The 22,427-nt window shown below is 37.1% G+C and overlaps 3 protein-coding genes across 4 annotated transcripts; all 3 read right to left on the reverse strand.

Annotated features, from left to right (window-relative positions):
- Window positions 1-2,091: 2,091 nt before the first annotated feature.
- LOC105046507 (fatty-acid-binding protein 1) lies at window positions 2,092-8,468 on the reverse strand. The gene is made up of 4 exons (XM_010925097.4): window positions 7,984-8,468; window positions 6,884-7,130; window positions 3,671-3,762; window positions 2,092-2,366 (listed from the first exon to the last, which is right to left on the reverse strand). Exons 1-4 carry the CDS (start codon window positions 8,342-8,344, stop codon window positions 2,221-2,223), a joined length of 846 nt encoding a protein of 281 aa, XP_010923399.2. The 5' UTR covers window positions 8,345-8,468; the 3' UTR covers window positions 2,092-2,220.
- Window positions 8,469-9,477: 1,009 nt separating this feature from the next.
- Window positions 9,478-13,618, reverse strand: LOC105046506 (uncharacterized). The gene is made up of 2 exons (XM_010925096.4): window positions 12,622-13,618; window positions 9,478-10,152 (listed from the first exon to the last, which is right to left on the reverse strand). The coding sequence occupies exons 1-2, from the start codon at window positions 13,480-13,482 to the stop codon at window positions 9,745-9,747; spliced, it is 1,269 nt and encodes a 422-aa protein (XP_010923398.1). The 5' UTR covers window positions 13,483-13,618; the 3' UTR covers window positions 9,478-9,744.
- A 2,351-nt stretch (window positions 13,619-15,969) lies between these two features.
- LOC105046505 (thermospermine synthase ACAULIS5) lies at window positions 15,970-19,916 on the reverse strand. Of its 2 annotated transcripts, none has more exons than XM_073259887.1 (10): window positions 19,597-19,916; window positions 18,965-19,031; window positions 18,756-18,850; window positions 18,471-18,573; window positions 17,911-17,999; window positions 17,413-17,569; window positions 17,245-17,320; window positions 17,060-17,118; window positions 16,312-16,424; window positions 15,970-16,222 (listed from the first exon to the last, which is right to left on the reverse strand). In XM_073259887.1, the coding sequence occupies exons 1-10, from the start codon at window positions 19,716-19,718 to the stop codon at window positions 16,132-16,134; spliced, it is 972 nt and encodes a 323-aa protein (XP_073115988.1). In that variant the 5' UTR covers window positions 19,719-19,916; the 3' UTR covers window positions 15,970-16,131. The 2 variants fall into 2 exon arrangements, with proteins under 2 accessions (XP_073115988.1, XP_010923397.2); XM_010925095.3 differs by having other exon boundaries at window positions 16,301-16,424; window positions 19,597-19,908.
- Between the last annotated feature and the right edge of the window lie 2,511 nt (window positions 19,917-22,427).

The raw sequence follows: 22,427 nt of genomic DNA on the forward strand, positions 1-22,427 counted from the left end.
CCAAGTTCATGTGACGTTTAGGTGGGACAAGAGGCAATGCATTCCAGGAGTAATCACTGTAAAGAACCATCACCAGCCCAAATTCTTTCTCAAGACATTGACCAGCGTCCACTCTTGGATCTACCCGGTCAAAACTATGCATACGACAGAATCTACTTCGTTAGTAACGTCTGCAAACATCTGCAGAGAATACAAACCCGAAGGTGTCAACTGGTTGAGTTGATAAAATCCATTGGTATGGATACAAGAGATCTGGTATTAATTTTTTTATCAGGCTCCCATTTGTGCTCGTTCAGAAAATAGATTGGGACTCTGACGTAGGCTCTGGTTGGAGTTGGACAAGACCAAGACGTAAGTCCCATAATTCAGATATCCAACTCAAAACTCACTTTGCCAAAGAATCTTAAAGAAACTGTCATAATGCAGTCTGTAGTTGTTATTATATGATAATAATAGGGTATTATATAACAAATAATGGATGTATTGCTTTGAGAACCCAGTGCCCAAGCCAAAGAGAATCACATTCTCATACTAGGAGACCCATTTAGGCCGTTACTCCTATCATAGATATGGCGAAGGTAATCACTCAACGGGTGTTAATCAACCACGTATGCTCAGTATGAAAAGCTTATCTATCAAAGTTGGCGGGTAACCAGAATGAATCTTGATGACATTGCTGCAGACATACCTGCCAACCGGTGCTCCAACCATACAGAAATGAGGAGCTCGATCATCTTAGAGGCTATGAGGTCCCTGCAGAGTAGGATTACCAATGGGTCTAAGACTGCATACCAGAACAATCTCGGGGACCCGGACCCATGAAATGCTCAGATGCCGGAGTTCCCTGAACTCCACAAGCAAGAACATGGTTCCATTTGAGATGATCAAAGAGCTGAGTCCCAACTGATGGAGAGCACCTGCTTAAGCTCCCAATGCCACTAAGTCATCCAACGTATATACTATGACATTTTTAAAGTCCACAAGGTTTTCCAGGATCAATCACTTGATTGAATTCTTACCTCAGTTGAGTTATTTGTTCCCTGAGCTCATAAATTTGCAGTGTCGCAACAAGAAATGATTGCTGGCATGAACCCTGTCATTATAAGTCGTCTTCCGGTAAACAGAAGTGCCGGCCCTCATCTTTATCAAATGCTAGTTTTACTTGCAAGGTGATCACTACATATACAGAATCGGCATACCTTTCTCATTGATCCTTCAGGAATTCCCCACAGCCTGTAAGCCGGATCCTAAAATGTATGGTAATCAGACCAGCTTAACAACACAAATACATGGAAGGATTAGCAATAGAACAGGCACCATTATATTTCAATAGAATGTAGGCTTTTAGATGCTACCAAAAATGATGGATAATAATCTAAAAAACCATTTAATTGTTATTTCATAGGTACTAAAGTCCAAGAAGCTCTTTATCTTAGTTCACCACGACACTCTGATACCATACCTGAACTGCATAAATGCTACTTCCAGCAAGATTTATGCCTCAAAAACCCTCCTGCTGGTGAAGGACAATGGCTGCCTAAAACCACTGCAATAGACCTGAGCTTACTGCACCCGGATGGAAAGCAACTAGGTGCTGTCAACAAAGTCTTCATACCAGCCAAGCATGGAGTTGAGGGATCAACATTTTTAAGCATCTAGCCTACTTTGCTATGACTAACGAAAAAATGGAGACCATAGTAGTTTGCAAAAACCAAAAAAAAAGGAAAGAAAGCAAGAAAACTTGCCGACATCTTTCTTTTGATGATGACTTATTGACAATTCCTTGTAAAACAGCAGAAGCGGGGAAGAGCGACCTTGTTTCTCTTCATGTCAATAAACTAATCTGATACACATCTTTAGTATGGTTTCCTTTTATAAAGCACGATATTGTGACCATGAATATAATGACCAATGGTAGTCTACCAAAACTATATGCAAAAGCATATGACAAACACTAACATCAAATCCTTCTTCTTTTTCATTCTTTTTTTTTTTTTTTTTTTGTGCGCGCGCGCGTATGTGTGTGTATTGTGTTTATAATACTAAGTTTAAGATATAAATATGTCAGATAAGTCAACAGATATAGCCTCGTAGAAAATAATAATTATGATTACATGCATTAAAAGAAAAACCTGCAGTATATTAACTTGTACAGAGTTCAAAATCTTTCACATAAATTATATCATTTTTTCTTAAATGGAAGTCACAAGGTCAATTTAATCAGATCTCTTTTTGTAGGATAGATGCCAAACCAAGTTGAATATCTTCTTTAGCACGTCTATCAAATGGATCCTCACCAAAGTAAAGATCTAATATTGACCGACACAAGAGGCTGCTCTGGATGCGCCCAACTTCTTTTCCATCAACTAGAGAGAGAGAGAGAGAGAGAGTCAAACTTCAAGCTTAATATTTTAGAGAATATGATAGATCCAAGACTACAAAATATCTAATGTATGAGTATTAACTATAAATATTTGCCAACAGCACATGACACAGTCTACGTACTTAGTTCTTTCAAGTTTTTCTCAACAAGTTCTGGAAAAATGAGCATCAAGCATCTATTCTGCATATGCATAACATGGTGTGCTGCCTTCTTTATAGAAGGTTGTATATGAACTACTTAAGCATGCAATTTTGCACAGAATGTGCAGAAATGAACTAAAACACTTTGCCAGCAAATTTTTCCTTATTTGTGTTCTAAGCAACTAGCGACACGAAGTTTTTACAGAAAAGACAAAATACATTTGTATGGCCCACAGAATTAAGAGAATGCCACTAGAAAAATGAAAAAAGAGAGGCATCACATGATTGAGAATACATGGACTTTTTTAGATTTAACATGGACTTCTTTTGATTTCAAGGACAAGTTGGGAAGTTTTTAAAATAGAGCAATTTTTAGAAACATTAAGCAAACATGAGGGACAGGGCCAAATAGACAGGAATGAAAGAAACAACTTTATCAACAATGCCACCAAAAAAGAGAAAAGTAAAATCCCCACCACACACAAGAATGAAACCAAATGCCAAAAGAAATGGATTGGCGAGATAGAGAATTAAAAATAATTCTGTACCAGAATAGTCATAACAGATTTTTGAAGGAAAAAAAGTTTGTGCTCAACTGTTATCAAATGCTTGAGTCAAAGGACCCAATCACTAAATTCTAATGCCACCAAGATATCAAAACCAAGGTCTCAATTTCCATGGCAAAATTGAAGCAAGTCATCAAACTTTGATGAAATTCAATGAATATTCCATTTAACAGCTGAGACAGCATCTTGGTCCAGGTGATGGGCAAAAGCACCTCCGCAACGTATGCAGCACAACAATCAATTCAAGTGGCAGAGACTGCCTGTGTTTTAAGTCAATTTTTCACAAGGTCAGCAGACCTCATCATGTATCTTAAAAGAAGATTCACATTCCGGATCTATAAAATTTGGCTTAAGTACTAGACGGCTGCACTGCACCATAGAATTCACTAATGGGCATCATATGAAAATAGTAGTCTATGGCCATCTTAACTAGAGAGTACAATAAATGAACAAACTGTATCTCTAAATGCATAAAAACAAGAGTAATATACAAAAATATTTGACAAAAGATAACAAAATAGCTAACATAATCATGTTAGTTTACTGAAAAAGTATATTATAAACAATAAAGACCAACTTACTTCTTGTTCGAAGAACATAACCTCGCTCCCTGGAAAGATCTATTACAGATCCCCTTGGTAGCTTGTATTCATCTTTAAATAAGGATGTGAAACTGCAATAAGTTAAAGTCTGATCACGAATGTGCAAATAAAAGGAAACTATTATGTTTTATATAAAATCCATTAGTGCTTTCATGGTCTGATCAATTTCAAAATAATCATGTTTCAGTTTTAGTAGAAAAATTAAATACTACCAATAGCAATCTCTTTGACCATATTTAAGAACATTCAATATCATAAATAGGGAAAAAATGAAAAAAATTCAGAGACAATGGTGGGACTCGGGGGGGCAGGGTGAGAGAGAGAGTAGCAATAAATATACAGAAAAAATGCAATAAGTACAAAGTATTTGTGGCCTTTGCGAAATAACTTTACAAGAATATAATGTGTATGTTTTATCAGAAAACTAGAAAGTCTAAAATATGGCATGTACATAAAGGTTACAGGCGAAAAAGAATAGGGTAAACCCCTTATTAGTCCCTCTAATTTAGTCTAGGTTCCACTTTAGTCCTTCTAATTTTAATTGTAGCAATCAAATCCCTTAATTTCCCTTTTAGTCCCAGTTAAATCCTTCTGTTAGTACCCATGGATGGAGACTAACAGAATATGCTAAGATGCTGCTGATGTGTCAATACATGGCCCATAAAAAAATATATATAAATAAAATATATTATGGGGAAGTAAAACGACAGTGTTTTGGTTGAAGGAGGCTAAAAAATTGTAGTTGGCAGGAACTAAACCGGGAGTTTTTGTGGATACTGAAGTAAAACCAAAATGGGAGTTTTTGGTTCATAAATCTCATCTCCAATTGAGTGAAGAAGGATTTTGCACATTCTGCTGAGGTAAAAAGAAGATAATCATCAATTGGATACACTGCAGATGACATGCAACTGAAGAAGATTAAAGTTGTTGTTGAAGAATCTCTAAGGTGAAAGAAGGTGACTATCTCCACGTTTAGCTCTGTGGTTGTGGGACAATATTCTAGATGTTTTTGTGTTTGTGAAGTTTATCTCTATGTTTTCTGTCCATTTATGTCTGTTTTGTGTGTGTGGTTTTGCGTTTTGAGACAATATTGTGGCTTTTAGCATATGGGTCAAGGCTTTCTCTAACATTTTTATGTGGGTTTTAGCATATGGGTCAATGCTGGAAAGAATTCTCTGTTTTTATGTCATTTGCTTTTATAAATAAATAAATACAGGTGTAGATAAAAAGAAGAAAACAACGTTGCTCTTTGCTATATACATTTTTCATGTTAGCAAGCCATGCAATTTCCCAGTGAATGGTTATAGAATCTCTCAGGAAGTGCTAAGCAGTCAAACAAAGCAAAAGAAGCCTCTTATTTTTTAACTATGGTGGATTAATCTAGGATATGTACCTGGTTTCTCTCCAATGTATGTGAACCTCAATTACACAATCCACTTAATCTTTTTATTAATAGTATGTTACTCAAAATCTCAATGTTTTCAAGTCATTTCTCTTCTTTTCTGCTGCATTCAATTTTCTCTTCTTCTTTTTTTATTTCAAAAGGCTGCCATGTCAGCTATAAATAATTATTTTTTATTTATTTCTGTTAGCTCCATCCATGGGGACTAACAGAAGGATTTAATTGGGACTAGAAGGGAACCTAAGGGATTTGATTGCTACAATTAAAATTAGAGGGACTAATGTGGAACCTAGACTAAACTAGAGGGAATAATATAGGGTTTACCCAAAAAAATACTAAGCACACACTATTTATTCTCTTTTTGTCAAAATATATCTGGCAGTCATAGGCCAGACTGAATTTTTTGCTGCCCATCTGAATCAAAATTCTTCATATACATCTATCATCAAAGCACACTCCCTTTTAGTTGGCATAATGGGCGCAGACAACTATTTTTTCCCACACACATGAAATGCACATTAAGAGGTGCATACAATACACAATCATGCTTTTCCTAAGAACAGAAAAGCACTCCCATTTTCCAAATACAAAGCAAATCAGGTAGAAATTATTAGTCATTTGACATGAAAATGTAAACTTTCATCTAATTGAGCAGCTTAAAACTTGCAACAAGGTTAAAATCAAGGAACTATAGCTGCATGGGTATGTATAGTTATAAAATCCTTCAAGTTGAAGAAGAAAGGAATAGGCTTCTAGGCAAACAGACACAAAAGGCCATTAATTTTAAGCTTTACAGAAAATTTAGGCATAAGACTTTATTGGGGGTGTCAGGTAACAAGGCATATACAAACCCTGCCCATATGCCACACATCAATTGAGCTATAACTGAAGCTTTTCCCCAATAATTCATTTATTTGGGCTGAAGTAATATGAGCCCGTAAAATATTAGCTTATACCACCAAGTGATCCTACCAATTGTTTTTCCTCCCAAGTGTATTTGGGGTTCACATGTCATAGTAATTGGATGAACAATTATTGCAAGATAATTTAAGGACTCATTTAGTTTGCAAGAAGAGGAAGTAGGAAAGTATGGTCAATGGAAAAATGGAGAGGGCTCGTGTTTGGTTGGATAGAGATGGCTGGATAGAAAGGGCTCATGTTTGGTTGGAGTTTTTAAAGGATGGAGATGGGAAGGTAGCATTCACATGAAAAAAATAAGATTCTCACATTTCATGGGAAAGAAAAACCCATGTAGGACCTGGGAAAATCCAATTCCCACTAGTAGAAAGTTGGGATAATATTTTCAAATTTGCCCTTAAGTTTTTAAATAGAGTGGGATAAGATCATTTTCTTTATTAAGGGTATAACAGATATTTTACACAACTTTCTTAGAAAAGTAGATGCTCAACCAAACATAAGCCACTCTAGACTATATCATTTTCCCCTGAACCAAATATGCAAAATTTATTTTCCCAAGCATCAGCTTCTTAGAAAAACATTCTAGTGAGGAAAAATTCTTTCCACGAACCAAATGAGTCCTAAACCATCTCAATCTTGTAGATCAAAAGAAACTTGTACAACAAGTTATCCATGCAAAATTTTCTAAATTGAAAATATATTGAGTGCACAATATGATAAGCAGCATCACTAGTTTACCCATGTAGCTTTTCAATCATAAACTATTGTGCTAATGCAATCAAGAAACCAAGAAAGCTGAAGGTTATGCCACTGCGCCATTTAAATTCTGCAACAAAATAATACTGAGAAAGGAACTAAAGAATAAACACTACCTTTGAAGCAATTCTTTGTTGTCTGCTCCACTAAACTTTTTGATCCTGCTTCCCACAGATTTTTCAAATGCACTGCGCACTGATCGTATATTAAGTCTTCCATATACTATTTGAAGCCTAACTGTCATGCATAAATCCTGATCCAAAACATCTGCAATTAACTCCTTATTTTCTTTCAGTTCAGAAACCGAAAGCATTCCATATTTCTCACTCAATTTTTTTACATCGCTATCATCCGCATAGACACCTGTAATAATGACAAAATTAGCTATCCCAGAAAGCAATCAAGTTCTAAATGGCTCACAAATAAAGTTGTCCACATGCAGGCAACCAATACAAGAGCAAACACTCGGACATAACATTATAAGCAATTGTAAGTATATGCAGGTACTCAACTAAAATGAACAGCCTTATTGATGGATGGCAAGATAAATAACTGATGAAGAAATGCTTGTAGAAGTTGATAAAATGAGTTTGGCAACAAGACTAGAAAAGCTTTTATATGAATGGTGGGAAGTTATTTTTTTCAAAAAAGTGCACTAGAAGTAAAAGAATGTATTTGAATTATCATTACGGTTAGATCTTAAGAATAAGGGAAAAGAGAGCTTTCTTTTTACCAATTTAAAAGAGCATACAATAAGCAGTGCAAACTGAGAAGCAGATCCTGAAAAGCTGACATAATAGAGTTCGATGAGAGTGTTGTTTAGCATGTGCAGGAAGCACCAAGAGCAAAAAAGGCAGGCAAGCTCGTGAGATCTGAAATGGTGGTTCAAGCAATGTAGGAATGCAGCGATAAAGCAGTTCATGGCAATCTCAATCAATGAATGAAATCGACAAGTGGCTAGGTATACTAACAGGTGGTGCACAAAATGATCAAGTAATTCCAGAAGAAGACACTGGCCATTTGCAACCAGACAACGCAAATGAATGAAAAGAAACCATCAAAACCCAGAAATAATCAGTATCATAGCTGGATCTCATGGTAGAATCCAAGAACAGCGGAAATTAACGACAGAAAAAGATTAAAGTTGGGAAGTAAAAGTGGCTCTAATTTCAGTTAAATTAATTCCAATGTAGGGGTAACGAGAGAGAGAGATTACCGAAGGCGTAGACGTTAATGTCCTTCATCCCCAAGACACAATTCTTCCGCAATCCAATCCCCAGGAGGCGCCGGCCGCCGTCCAACGCCGTGGGAAAAGTGGCACGGGTCTTGGGCTCGACTGCCGTTCCCGTGGAGGTGGGGGCGTCGGAGAGGGAGAGAGCAGCCCACATGGGAGAAGAAAGCCGCTGGGGAGATGGCTCCACTTGGTTTGCCGATTTGAGAGAGACGGCAAGGCCTATGCCGGCAGAGACGGCGGCGGCGGCGGCGGCGATGGCGGAATGGTAGTGGGACGAGGCCCGGGGGCGGTGGGGAGGCCTCGGGGGCTGAGAAAACGAGAAAGGGAAGCGGAGAGACACCATGGCGATGGGATTTGGAGAAGCGGAGTGGACAAAGTTCACAACGGCGATGCAGAGAGGGGCTCTGTTATTAGGCGATTCTTTCCAGATGACCCAAGTTTCGTGTTTTGGTGCCGTTTTGGTAAAGTGTAGCGCAACTTCTACATTAACTTGGGTATCAGAGGTACTGTAATTTACTAATAATTGAAGTTTTTCAAATATGTATCTGAAGTTATAAATACACGGTTAACTTTGAAAATGCACGCTTTTTCTCCTTCCATTTGAATATATACCATTTGATACAGGAGTACAGTAAGGAGATGGACATGGCCTCATAGACAGAAGGCACTTGAGCTTTTGAGTTTAATTTGCAAAATAGGCATCTACTAACATGCTTGGCAATCATCGGAATTTTCAAGGACGAGGGAGGGTTGGAATTAGTCGAGGCTCGTTAAACGAGTAAACCTGTTTATCCATTTAAAAACCGATTATGCGACCGATTAAGGGCATATTTCGCATTTAAGGAAAAAAATACTTTACAAAAGTAATGTTTGGTGACAATATCGGAACTTTTTTTTTTTTTTTATAAGAAGACAATTAAAAATTTATTTTGAGAGTTGCAAAAGCGTATGATTTAGAAAAGGAGAGTTATCCGGTTCATGAATGAAGTCTCTACATCTATCATAAACAAATCCTACAAAGATGAAGAAGATTGCGCGAGAAATAGAAGTTAGAATCCTTTCATGCTAATTCTAGTATAATTATTTGATTATCTGGCAATAAAAATAAGAACCCACTCAGAGTTTGTAATTGTCTAGCCATCTTGATCATTTAACCACATTCAGACCTAAAGTAAGGGGCAAGCCAACAGATAAACGTTCTGTTTGGGTTCAAAGAATAAACCATAAGCCTGGTTAAGTGGCTTTACGAGAACTTTTAAACAAATTTGAAACAAATCACACGAGAGAACAAGCTGTACGCTCCCACTTCAAAGGTAATTGCTACACAAAATAATCATCACTGGAATTTTCCTGCAACCTGCATGCTCAATGAAAGAATTCCCAGATGACACTTCCCTTTATCACCTACTACTTTGCAACCAAGAGCACCAAGTTACAGAAGAACATATCCAATAAAACTAGAGATCTAGATCATCGTAAAGCACAAAATAATGCTTATGATGGCATTAAGAGGTCCCAATTTTAATAACAGGGGCAAGAAAAAGAATGGCTGGAAGGTTCTCTTCTAATTCAAAGCCACTCCCAAGTATTTCAACCATTGCTGAAATGGACACCAAGTTTCAGCGCTACAAAACATCAAAGCTAGCCAAATCACTTATAAACAAACAGGTGGAAGAGAATATTTAGCATATCCAAAGACATTTACTTGACAACCTACAATGGTTTCAGATTAAAATATGAAATTTATTCTTTTGTTGCAGGCATTAACCGAAGCCTTTCTTCTGATGCTGCTTTCCCCGGCCCTCTTTCCTCTGCTAGGAGTGATTGCAGATCACTCCCATTTGCTAGGCTATTAAACTCAACTGATTTGGATGGATCTGCAGGGTACCGTCGTTGGCAAAGAGTCATTAGTCTCTTCACAGACTGCAAGTATTTTCGAGTTGTCTCGTCGTTCATGATGTGTGCCACACTATTAGTGTAGATCTTCTCCCGAGCTGAACGCTCATGGATGCCAACCATGGTCACACCAATAGGCCATGGTGCATTTCCAATGGCCATTTTAATGTATTGATCCATTGCTGCCAAATAGTCTCGTTTCATGCAGCACTCCACAACAACAAGCAATGCTTGACGTATATCATCTGGAAGAACCTATAACAAGAACAACTTACCATATCAGCTTGGGCAGATGTAAACCAAAATGGATCAAGAAAAAAATAGTAGAATTAATGGTAAAAAATTAATTCATAAAATTTGGATGGTTTTTGACTTCAGAACCCCATGGTTATGAAATTTTGACTTGTGCCCTAGACCATGATGATTCTGCTAGGTCAAATTGGATTTTAACAGTGCTTGCACTATAGACTAATTGGACAAATTGGAATGACTATCATTACAGTGGTATATGGATAGATCTTCAAACCGCGCTCTGTGCAAGCTGAATATTCATGTCTTGGATCAATGATCAGTATAAGTCATCCTTTAGCAAAGCTAAAAAATACTTAATGCCATTGGAATTTCAGGTCCCAATACCAACCAAAGAGAACGAAAGAAGCTAAACATTATTCATTAATTCCATACATGAATAGAACAGCAGTTTTGATATCAAAAGGTGATCTAAGAAGCACCATTACAACACCATGAAGCACTACAATTGTAGATATCCAATATTATCAACAAAACAGCCTTTGTTCAAGCATATAAGAATGATCATCTTGGTTAAATTCTTTGAATTTACAATACATCGGACTCTTAACAGAAACAAAGGAACTTCAGAACTAAAAAATGAAGGGCGTCTTTATCAGGAGCCTTGCTAGCAAACAGCAGCTATATTTATCACATACGACTAATCACTAGTGGCCTTCACACCTGACCCTTGCTAGCAAACTGCAGCTACATTTATCATGTATGACCAATCACTAGTGCCTTCAAACCTGATAGTAGTCATTCCTCAACCGATACTCCTTTAACCCCCCATGTGGCCCATCCAAGACTCCCACTTCCACTAGGTTAACCACAGGGGTCAATAAATATCTGAATCTCTCATTTGTTACAGAAAATGACCAAACACAAGCATTTTTAAATTTCCAGCTTAATACAATCAGAAATCTCATGATTCCCTTTCTCATATGAGGTTTGAAAACTTTCACTTTTGGCTAGGCTTTTGGAGTTTTGATTTTGGTTGTTTCAGCAGTTTCACTCCAAATTCCGGAGTTTTGGTCATAATCAGGAAAATTTTGAAAATTTGAAAGAAAAAGAACAAAAATATAAGAAGCCAGGAAAGAATAATTATATTATCTACTAAGTTGTTTGCATGAAGTTATAGAATATCACATCTATTGATATAAAAATGTCATTATCATGATTAATGGTATCTTCTGTTAAGTTGTTTGCATTAGTCTGTAATTTTGTATAAAGTGCAACATCAAGAACATTTTTGGAAGCCTTGGCCCATTCAAGGTTACATAATCATCTGTCCTCTCTATAAACACAAGGAAAACAAAAATTACCTGAAATGGATGTTGTATAGCTTATATACTTAAAAATATTAGAAAATAATCTCAACATGACAACAAACACCAAAATAAAATTCAGTCTCAGTCGAAATTGACTTGTTCCAGCTATGAAACATGGACATTGATGCATGATACGGAGACTACATGATACAGATACAGACCAGCACATTCGTAAACTAAAGAAAGCCAGAAGGAACACAACCTCTTTTCAAGAAAGGAAGTCAGTTCAACACCAGTATGGTGAAACTTGAAGAAGTATGACACAATACAGCACAATATATGTAGTTCTTACATATACATTGAGAAAAAAAAATTCCAAAAAACATAGTCTGCCATCAAAAATAATATAGTTCATACTTATATAATAGTATCATCTTCCACGAACTCATCATTTAGTTCGTGCACCCATGCCCAACACACAAACCAACTTCATGTAACATAGCCCTAACTATACCATCATGGTAGAGTACTCAACAAAGCCCTACCTATCATCCATAAATGAAAGAAGTTTTTCTAATTGTTATCCTAATCTACCTTCCACCTCCAACTTTCAACCACATCAGACACTAAATCCACGATCCCAATCTATCTCCTAACAAGGGAGTCTAATGATAAGTTAATGGCCAAATATTATTATGTCACCTTTCAATTTATCTCCTATGTTTCAAACCCCACCTCTCCAACTTCATCCTCAAAAATCCAAGCAACCCATTGTGCTCTTTCATTCCAAATTTGAGTCATTGTTAGCAATGATGCAGCATCAATATTCTAAACTCTCACACAGGTGTTGGAAGATCTAAATAAATGGAATCATTCAAAGAATTAAAAACCTTCACTGTTTCTATTCCTTTCCTAGCCCCACCCCTCCTTTCTCTTCCTTTCTTTCTTCTCGCATTCCACCATATGAAAGAGAGGGTTTTACGGCCAAGCAGGCCAATAAGGCTCTCAACCTTCCACATCGGTTGCCATCCAATAGAGTATAGAGTAAGCTTAAGCGTAAACATTCTAACCACATATCTTATGGAATAGCATAGGAATCCTATTAACAATTATGATAGAGATTCAAGAGAAGAAAGAAATTGGCCAACATAAATTAAGTCCCTACCTTTTTCCTGCAGAACTTGAAAAGAGGATGCAGATAGCGCGCGCACTGTTTAAAAGTGGCGACCATGGACTTCCCCTTGGCCGTCCTCTTCTCTGCCTCCGGCATCTCCTCGAGCTCCTGGTTCCACTCATTCAGAAGCCTCTTGAAGAAGACAAGAATCTTGTCCTCATCGCACAGATCCTCGAATTTGGTCTTCATCCTCTTCAAATCCTTGTCGGCATCCACTCCCGACGACCCCCCGTCCCCGCTCAAATTCTCGTCCGCATCCGCACCAACCCCGTCGTCCTCCAATCCATCCCCGTCCTCCCTCTTGCTCTTGCTCCGGTCGCGCAGGAAGGAGGCGGAGCCGGATTTCTGGCGCTTGCGGAGCTCGTAGATGTCGCGGAGGAAGTCGTTGGTCTGGCCCTCGGTCATGTCGCTGTCGATCTCGAGGACGCCGGACTTGAGGGTGAGCTTGAGCCGGTCGAGACGGGCGTCGTCGTCCTCGCCGAAGAGGGTGATCGGCTGCTTCAGCATGCGGAGGCGGCGGATGACCTCGTGGCGGGGGAGGACGAGGTCGTCGATCCTCTGCTCCTCGGAGCGGGCGTCGGAGGGCTTCTTGGAGGATGATAGGGCCGGGGGAAGGGAGGAGGCGGAGCTAGGGTTTTGGCCGGAGGAGGTGGAGGAGGCGGCGGCGGAGGAGGAGGAGGAGGAAGGGGCGGAGGAGGAGCGGGATTTGGAGAGGAGTTCGCGCTGCTCCTCGGCACGACGCTTTTGGATCTCCTTCTGTTCGATCTCGGAGCGTTTGAGGAGCTTCTTGCCACCGAAGTCGGCCGCGAGGGCCTGCCGCTTCTTCTGCAGCTCGCGCTTGAGCAGATCCATCGCTGCTTCTTCTATCGTCCCCCGGAGGGCGGATGAGACGACGGTGATGGCGGTCGCCCCCAAATTGGGGGGAGAATACGGTGATTTAGAGCGTCTCCGAGAAGGGGAGGCGGTTTCGTCGGCTCTTTGCACGTGCGATACACGCTGTACGCCCACGTATGGAGGGCTAGAGATTGGCTGATATTTTGCGTGCGTGCGTGCGGGTGAGATGCATGTGTTTCCAACATTGGAGTAATTGATGGATGAAGGTAATATGGTCGAGGGAATGATTGAGTAATAAAAAAATAAAATTTAATAAGTATTTTTGTAAACGTATTCTATTTTTATTTTATTTATCATAAATTTTATATAGAGAAATATATTTATTAAATAATTACATATATAATGAGAAGGGATATGCGTGCTCATTTTCATGAGAAGATTTTTTTGACTTATGCATGCAAAATTAGTTAGCTTATCAATTTTATAAAAAAAAATTATTATTTTTTTCATAAAATGATATATTTAGAGAATTCTAGGCTGCTTTATCTTTGAGTTTAAAAATAAAATATATGATAGTATAAACAAATGTGTATAACAATTTCATAATATTTATTACTGATGTCATATTTAACATTCGAAAAATAATATTTTAGAAATCCTAACATATATTATTTTGCAAAAATTAAAAAGTCTATTGTTTACAAAATCAATAATTAGATAGATTTTTGTTACGGTAAAGAAGTCGGATGGCTTAGATGGTTGGGCTAACTCCACTTCCACTCCTACGTACGTAAAATTTTGTCCGTTTTGATTCTGACCATCTTTGGCTCTATCAACGGCCTAACAAACTCTTCTATATGAAAAAAAGAAAGGAACTCTTCAGAAGTAAGTCAGAAAAAAATTTTGAAGGTAAAAACTCTATTAGATCCTCAGATGTTCGGTTTCTTTACTGAAAGAAACTTGAGTTCTCTCACTCTTATTACTTCACTGAACTCTCCTCTCCTTCCTCTCTACTTCTTCTTTTTTCGCTATCTATTCTCGAGCTTCGACTGACTTAACTATCAGAGGATTCTGAATAAAAAATCTCTCTCTTTGGTTCATGAATTTCTTTACAGATTCTCTGATAGATTCCATCACTTTGGTTCACCACTGAATACCAGCTCGGTATTGAACCGACCTCGTCATCCTCACATGAAGATACTGACCTTGTCATCCTCACCTAAAGCATCGCAACAACAATTTTTATAGAAAAAATATATTATGTTTTGAATTAGATTGGAGATAAATAAGTAAAAGATTAGGATATAGAAACCCCATTTCTCTTATTATTTTTGCATGTACTCGTTAAAAGTTTGAGTAGCTCCCAAGATGTTTAGTACAGAGTGACAATCCAATGTATGGGATGCAAGGACCTCCATCATAATGTGAGATCTTAGGGCCGAGGGATATTTGGGAGAAGTTATAGTTCCATGCTTTTAAGCCTTTTTCTTAAAAATATCTAAAAACAAAATTTTAATAAAACTACCTAATTAAGATATTGGTATTTTTGAGAACAAAGAAACAATTATCACATCAAATAGTTAGCCCTACAAACAAAAAACATTAATAGAAAATGACAATAGTTGAATAATTCATGTCCTTGGGGTCAATCCTAAAAATCTTCAAAGAGAAGCAGTTCTGACATTATACAAATGGCATGACTTATTATCAACCAGTATGAGAAATAAATCAATAATTGAATCAACATACTTTAAATAATAGCATATCAACTTCTATTATAAAGGCAAGGGCTTTGCAATTGAATTGGGCAAATATATATAATGATGAGCATGAATTCCTGCCAGGGCCAGGTCAAAGCGAAAAATGTTCAAATGGATTTGGAAAAGTTTGAACTGCTGGAGGTGGATCTTTGAATTTAGAGACCCTGTCGTACATTTCCAGGGCTTTGATGGATAAAAAGCTGATACAGAGGAAGCTAATTTGGATATCTTTTCTGGCACTCAGTTCTTCACTTCTTCCCCATTCCCTTGTAAGGAGACTCCAAATGCTTTTCTGAGTAAATTGCGGTATTGTTCTATCAACTATCGAGGCTTAGAGGCAGCCACCGTTGCTCAAAGGAGAAGAGCCACTAGTCTGAATTCTGAATTTTATTTGAAGTTTCATTCTTCTGTACACCAAGTTAAACTTTCATAAGAGAAACCAGGCCGCAAAATCTGGGTTAAATGCATGACCCCTTCAGTTTACAAATATAACTCAAATACAGCACAAAAAGCCACAACATCTCATTCCCAAGAGATTTAAGATTGTCTGCTGTTAGCAAAGTTTTTGATATGACACTTTTAATTGACTCCTCTAAATCTTTCTGCAAATAGAATTAAACTACTAACTACCAGCAATAATCTAGGCGGTCGACGCCACCCTGGAAACCCCAGCAATACCCTACACTTTCACAGTTCCCATCATTTTATGAACATCTGAACAGATTTAAGGTAATGTCCTAAGACATCAGTGGCAATTATCCCATAAACTAAAATCTCCATTATTTAGTCAAATATACTTAGTAGTTGTTCGAAGTATTTCATGGAATAACAATTTCTAGCTACATTACAAAAACAGCTTTCAGTATTCAGATGTCCATGATCTCTCCATCATCTCCACCAACCATGTTCATAACTTTCTATGTTTACTGGGACAGGTACCATCCCCATAGATGAACTTAGCAGGGCGCTCCGTGAACAATTGAGTTTCCTTTGCTAGGCTGCCAATCAAAATCAATTAGACAAGATTTCTAGTAACTCAACAATGCAGTTTATAAGGAGGTGGATAAGAGTCTTACGATCTCCTGACACTTTGCTTAAGATCGAGGCAGACGCATCAAGATATCTGTTCTCTCCTTTAATCCTCCGGCCGATCCTTGCATCCAGTTCCTCCACATCTAATGTAAATGGAGAGTCAGATGCCTGCAAATTACACACCCTATTTAGTAATACTCTTTTAGATTACCCGGACACTTGCATCTGACTACAAAAATCTTTGTCAATATGTATCCAAGTAGAATACATATATTAGACACTTGAATATTTATGAAACATTATAGTTGCCAACAAAGATCGGTGAAGAGTTAACAGTAAATGAGTCCGACCCTTCATTCTCATGTTAAAAGTAGTGATGCCAAGGATACAAGTATTACAATAACTTTGCAAAATATTTTTCTTGTATCCTTAAACTAATTGGAAAATTTGAATGACCAACATGTATATTGAAAGATATTAACAAGCAATATCTTTGTATTTTAATATTCAAACAAATAATATTAAAAGTATATATATAAATATAATTTAGTTAAAATTATAATGGATACTGTATCTTCCTGTATCTCCTTTTCTCTATAAGCACCACAGAAAACTGCCCATTAGATACATTGTAAAGTCTTAAAACTCACACTCCACTCATCATTGAGAAAGGAGAACCACAACGATCAGATTGGTGACTGGGACAAGCTGGCTAGAGGACTAATAAGCCACTAAACCTAATTAGGTACATAAGAACATGAGCAAATGAGATGGAGAGATATGATTATATGTATATGTCTTACCATAACCCAGCCCCAAGTGTCAGCATAGGAAGGTATGTGAGCTGAGTAAGGCACAACATCTGCACACAAAACAATGATTCTTCATGTCAATGCTGAAGCTACAAAAGAGAAGGGAAGCAATTCAGAGTACCCTCAGGTTATAACTGAAGTATGATTGCTGGTTGAGTGGCTCTATCACTACATACATCTGAAAACAAGTCTCAGTGTTTTGTAGATGCAGGAGAAGACTTCTGTATGCGTAAAGACTCCTGCTGGCCCTGCCTGCATCAATAGAAAGAGAGCCAATGCATTCATATGCACCAGTCATCATGGATTTTAGTGGAGGTGAGTCCATGATGGCATCCACAACTTACCTGTGTCACAAAGATGCCACCCTCCATAAGCTTAGGCTTGGCTGTAGACTCGTAGAAGGATTTGGCATATAATTGGTAACATGGACCTTCCTCGAGGGGATCGGCCAGGTCTCCTATGATCATGTCAAACTTATCCTCACTCTTCTCCAGCTGAGCTCTGTATGTGTGATGGATTATTAATTAGAAGTTTTCAAGCTAACAAAACAAACTATTTCCCCTCAGAAAAACATAACAAACTATTTATTGCTGATCATACTGGCATCCCTAACAAAAAGTAGTCATAAGTCATTCAACAGATTAGATCTTAGCCTTGAGAACATTGAATCTTACAAGAACTAAAATGCTAGAACAGTGGATCATAAGCAGTCAGATTTCTTTTTTCTTTTTGGAGAATAAGCACTCGCAGATCTCCTATACTAGAATATGTTGGTGGTTTGCCCTCAAAATTAAAGATACCTGAATGTGGAATTGCTATTATATGTCAAGATTTGATATTACCGAGCATCATTAATGAGGAGTTGAAGTCTTGAATCAAAGAAGGCATTTTTGTCAGCAACCAAGTGTGATTTGCAGAAGTCCACCACTTCCTGCCATGAAGACAAATTTAAATAAAACCAAGATTTTGCAGAGATGTAAGTACTGTAGCAACAGAATGTGTAGCCTGCAACACGTAAATCAAAAGCCAGAGATTCTGAATCAGCAATTGCAGCACAAACACTAAGCAAGTAAATACAAATTTCTCTGGCTAACACATCCATGAGCCCAATCCACAGAGAGGAGCATATAAAAAAGCATACGTTTTGAAAAGAACTATCCAACTTCTGCAAGAGAGAGCGTAAGAAAGCTCAGATCACTAGGACAGATGCCAATGAAAAAGTCCGCTTGAGAATAAAACTTAAAGCCTATAAATAAAACCCAAAAAATTCTTTTGCGTCACATGAAATAGTAGAAACAAATCCAATTCCCGAAACGAATCTGGAAAATCTGTAAAGATATAGAGATAGATTTCGTGCAAATACTGAAAAGACCATGTTTTCTCATAAAGCTAATGTTTTTACCTCATCTATGTCACACATGACCACCCTCCCCGCCATCCTGTGCCTAAGGATTTCTCTTGCAGTGGAACCCTCGCCTCCACCCATTATAAAAATCAATTTGGGACTGTGAAAAATTTTCTCATATCATTGAATCTAAATTATACTAGAAGTATCATCAAAAAAAAAAAAAAATGAAGTATCAGGTAAAAGCAAAAACTAAAATTACTTTTTTTTTTTTTTTTTTTGATAGGACTCAAATTACTCTTTTTCTATGGATAAGAAACAAATATTCCATAAAAATGGTACTTTGGGTGGTGCAGAAGAGCTGGATGAACAAGGGATTCGTGGTAGATAAATTCATCCATCTCTGCGCTCGGAAGTTTTCCATCTATTACTAATGCCTGAAAGAAATAGAGAAAGGAATTAAAGTATATATATGTACATAAACAATGGAATACGAATCAAGATGTGTACTAGAACAATATTATCAGAACTGTTTAGTTCTCTGTACAGACCTTTCCAAAGGGTTTTGTATCCAGCAAAGCGATGTCCTGATACTGAGTAGCTCCAGTGTGCAATATGCTGCCGATAAGGACATTAAGAACGCGGTCAAAATTAATGTCTTTTTTCTTGATGACAAATATGATGTCTTGTTTCTATTCTTTTTATTTTTGTGATGTTTGTTTAAGAGTATGGATGAGCACGGGAAATTTTATTGTTATAATCCTCAAGATCGAATGGGTACTCGAAATCCTTGCAGAATTATTTCTTTCATTCTTTTTTCAGAAGAAAAGATAGTTTCCTTTGGAAAAATAGAATGCTTGCAGAAAAAGGAGCAAGGAAATATTAGTGAGAGCAAAACGTAATCCATTCCAATATATGAATAGCACTCATTGTACTAATTATGATAGCATGTGTCCAGAAAAGCAATATCAAGTGCCACAACTAAAAACACCATGGCTAAAAGTCTCTTCTTTTTTCCTCTCTCACATAAATTGTACTGCAAAACCATTAAGAACGGCAGAAAAGAAAACCGCTCCCCGTTTCAAAAGCTCGAAATAAACTTGTTTAAAGAAAAGCTAACAGGTCTATAAGCATACCTATTTAGGAAAAGAAAATAAAAGAAAGATGATACATGCGAATATACCTATTGAGAGCATAGCACCATCTCAAGTTCTGTTCAATCTCTTCTTCATACCAACAACTCTTCATTCTCCTCTCTCCATGAATTCCATTCCCATTCCCATTAAAGCTCGAGATATCACCCATTTCCCACGATCAACAAAAATCAAAAACGCAAAAGAGCGGAATCTGGAGGACCCTTCCCTTCTTTTCCAAGGAGAAACGAACAAGAACGCTAGAAAAGTGACAACTTGGCAGAGAGAGCAACACGAAGAGAGGGTAAAGAGGTGGAGTTGAATATAAGAAGAGGCCAGAGTGGGTTGGATTTGGATAGATCTTTGTCATTAATTACATTCTCCCTTCGAGAAGGTAAAAATAAAACTAACATTATCTTAAATATATTTTGTTCTGTTTGGGTCGTTCGATGGGGCTTTTTGTCGTTGTCGTAGTCTCGAATCTACCAGATTCATCAAGTGGAGCGGACGGGCAGGTGTCGAGGTGGGAACAATGGAGGGAAAAGAAGTGGAAAGGTCGGGGCCGGGACTGCATAGGTTTTGGAGCGGAGGGACAAAGCCCGGGCTCTGAGGTTGATTCGAGGTGCCTGCCACGCGTGGGCATGAGATTTCTCGGGGGCCTGGCCGCTACCGCGCGGCGTTTTGTGACGGCCATCATGGCGGTGATGACATCCGTCCCTCGCCTTGCCAAAACGTCGAGACCAACGGCCGTTACTTTGAAGTCCGTGCAAAGTCCAAGCTCAACCTGCCAGGCTTGCTGGATACAATGCAGCAACAGTTACGACGATGCCAACATTGTAGCAGCATATTATCTTTATAAATAATATACATATATATATATATATATATATATATATATATATATATATATATATATAATAAATTTAAATAATATCAATTAGATTAGATCTAAATCTAACCAAATCAAAATTACTTTATATTAAATAGATTTAGATAACATCAATTGAATTTAGATTCAGATCAAATCAAATCAAAATTGAATAATAAAAATTTTATATCGACGATCCAAAATCGTTGGATATAATCTATTTTTTTAAAATTATTTGTATACAAAAAAAATTATATGATTTGAAGATCTTTAACTTATACATTAAGTGATTAAAAAATATATCTAATTTAATTTTTTTAGACTATCCAAATTTTGAATATTCAGTGCATAGACTAGGGATCTCTAAATCATATGATTTTTTTATGAACAAGAAATTTTGAGGTAGTAGATCACATTCAACGATTTGAATTATTGATATAGGTAGGACTGAATACGGATTAAATTGAATCGGGTTGAGAGAAAAATTTAATTTGATCGAATTCAATCGGATTGAAGAAAATTCAATCCACTGTCGATTATTTATCATATATAAACAGTTTGAAATTAAAGTTAATGGATTGTAACGGATTCGGATGGGTTATGTCGATTTGAACTTCAATATTGATTTAATATTAATTTTAAACATCACAAATCAATACACCATTTAATTTATATAGAAACTATGATATAATAATTTCATAACATTCATAAGTTAATACATAATATATCATAATTATTAATTTTTAATTCTTTAAATAATTTAAGTATCGAAAATACTATACTAGTCGGTCGGATTTGATTTCATATGGATTAAAAATACAGAAATTAAATCTGATCGTAATTAATCGAATCTTTTACGAATCACAATCAAATTCAAATTCGATTTTTTACGGATTGGATTGGATAATATATATATATATATATATATATATATATATATATATATATATATATAATATATATATATATATATATATATATATATATATATATATATATATATATATATATATATATATATATATATATATACGAGGATTTTTTTGAAGGTGTTGTACAATTGTAGCACAAGGATCAGTATTTACTGGAAAATTAGAATATTTTGACATCATATTCACTAATTATTAATGATATCAAACTTTAAGTTAATAGTTATAGTATTGATAAACAATAGTCATGATTAATATATTATGTAATCATATAGGCATGACATATTAGAAAAAAACTAATAAACTGGTTCCTAATTTGATGCCGCACTTAACAAGGCATCTCATGAATTGCTACCTACATTTCCATAAATCCCCTTATAAATTAGACAATTATGTAACACAGCACAGCATGCTTGCAATGCAGGGTGACCATTTGGTGTCGGGCATGTTTACTTGGCGAAAATAATATGCATTGTTGTGGCAACGGAAATATTACACTCATGGCTGGAAATTAAAACTAGGATCACCGTGAAAGTTCGTGTGCGGTTTGAGGTCCATCAGGCTCCGGAATAACTCGCCGCCAGGTCATAAATGGTTAAGTTGATGATGTGTGCTCGTATCCATCATGCTGCACAGTTGCTCTACATGATGGTGTACGATAACGGATCCGACACGAGGGTGAAGCGTGCCGTTATCCATCATCATCCTCAAGACAAAAACATTATTAATATGATATCGAAATAGATGCCGTGCCAAAGCAAAGGGGATGCACTTATGATCACACGCTTGCTCTCTTCGGTCTCGGAGTTGCTACAGAGACCCAAAAGCTGCCATCAGAACGCACCCACGAAAATGAACAGCCCACCCCCAGTTTGGATCGTCACTGCCCGCAAGCGCGACATCACTGCAACGTAACTCCGTCCCCCGTACATTTTTTGATGGAAGTCCTGCTTCTCTCACCGAGTTAACTTGAAAAATGCTTGCTGGGTGATCAGGTTGTCCTCTATGCGGATCAAAGGTGAAATTTATTTTTCGTTTATTCATCAAATATCCTTCTACTCATAGCCTATGAAAATCCATTAGA

The sequence above is a fragment of the Elaeis guineensis genome, chromosome 6 (genome assembly GCF_000442705.2).
Source record: "Elaeis guineensis isolate ETL-2024a chromosome 6, EG11, whole genome shotgun sequence".
Taxonomy (NCBI): Eukaryota; Viridiplantae; Streptophyta; class Magnoliopsida; order Arecales; family Arecaceae; genus Elaeis; species Elaeis guineensis.

Coding starts and splice junctions, on each gene's coding strand:
- LOC105046506 (XM_010925096.4), bottom strand. CDS start 13,482: ATGGATCTGCTCAAGCGCGAGCTGCAGAAGAAGCGGCAGGCCCTCGCG. Junction 10,153..12,621: donor TCAAGTTCTGCAGGAAAAAG/GTAGGGACTTAA, acceptor TTCTTGTTATAG/GTTCTTCCAGATGATATACG.
- LOC105046507 (XM_010925097.4), bottom strand. CDS start 8,344: ATGGTGTCTCTCCGCTTCCCTTTCTCGTTTTCTCAGCCCCCGAGGCCT. Junction 7,131..7,983: donor CATTAACGTCTACGCCTTCG/GTAATCTCTCTC, acceptor TCATTATTACAG/GTGTCTATGCGGATGATAGC. Junction 3,763..6,883: donor AACAAAGAATTGCTTCAAAG/GTAGTGTTTATT, acceptor AACTTATTGCAG/TTTCACATCCTTATTTAAAG.
- LOC105046505 (XM_073259887.1), bottom strand. CDS start 19,718: ATGGGTGATATCTCGAGCTTTAATGGGAATGGGAATGGAATTCATGGA. Junction 19,032..19,596: donor TGGTGCTATGCTCTCAATAG/GTATATTCGCAT, acceptor CCTTATCGGCAG/CATATTGCACACTGGAGCTA. Junction 17,570..17,910: donor CTCCTCATTAATGATGCTCG/GTAATATCAAAT, acceptor TCACACATACAG/AGCTCAGCTGGAGAAGAGTG.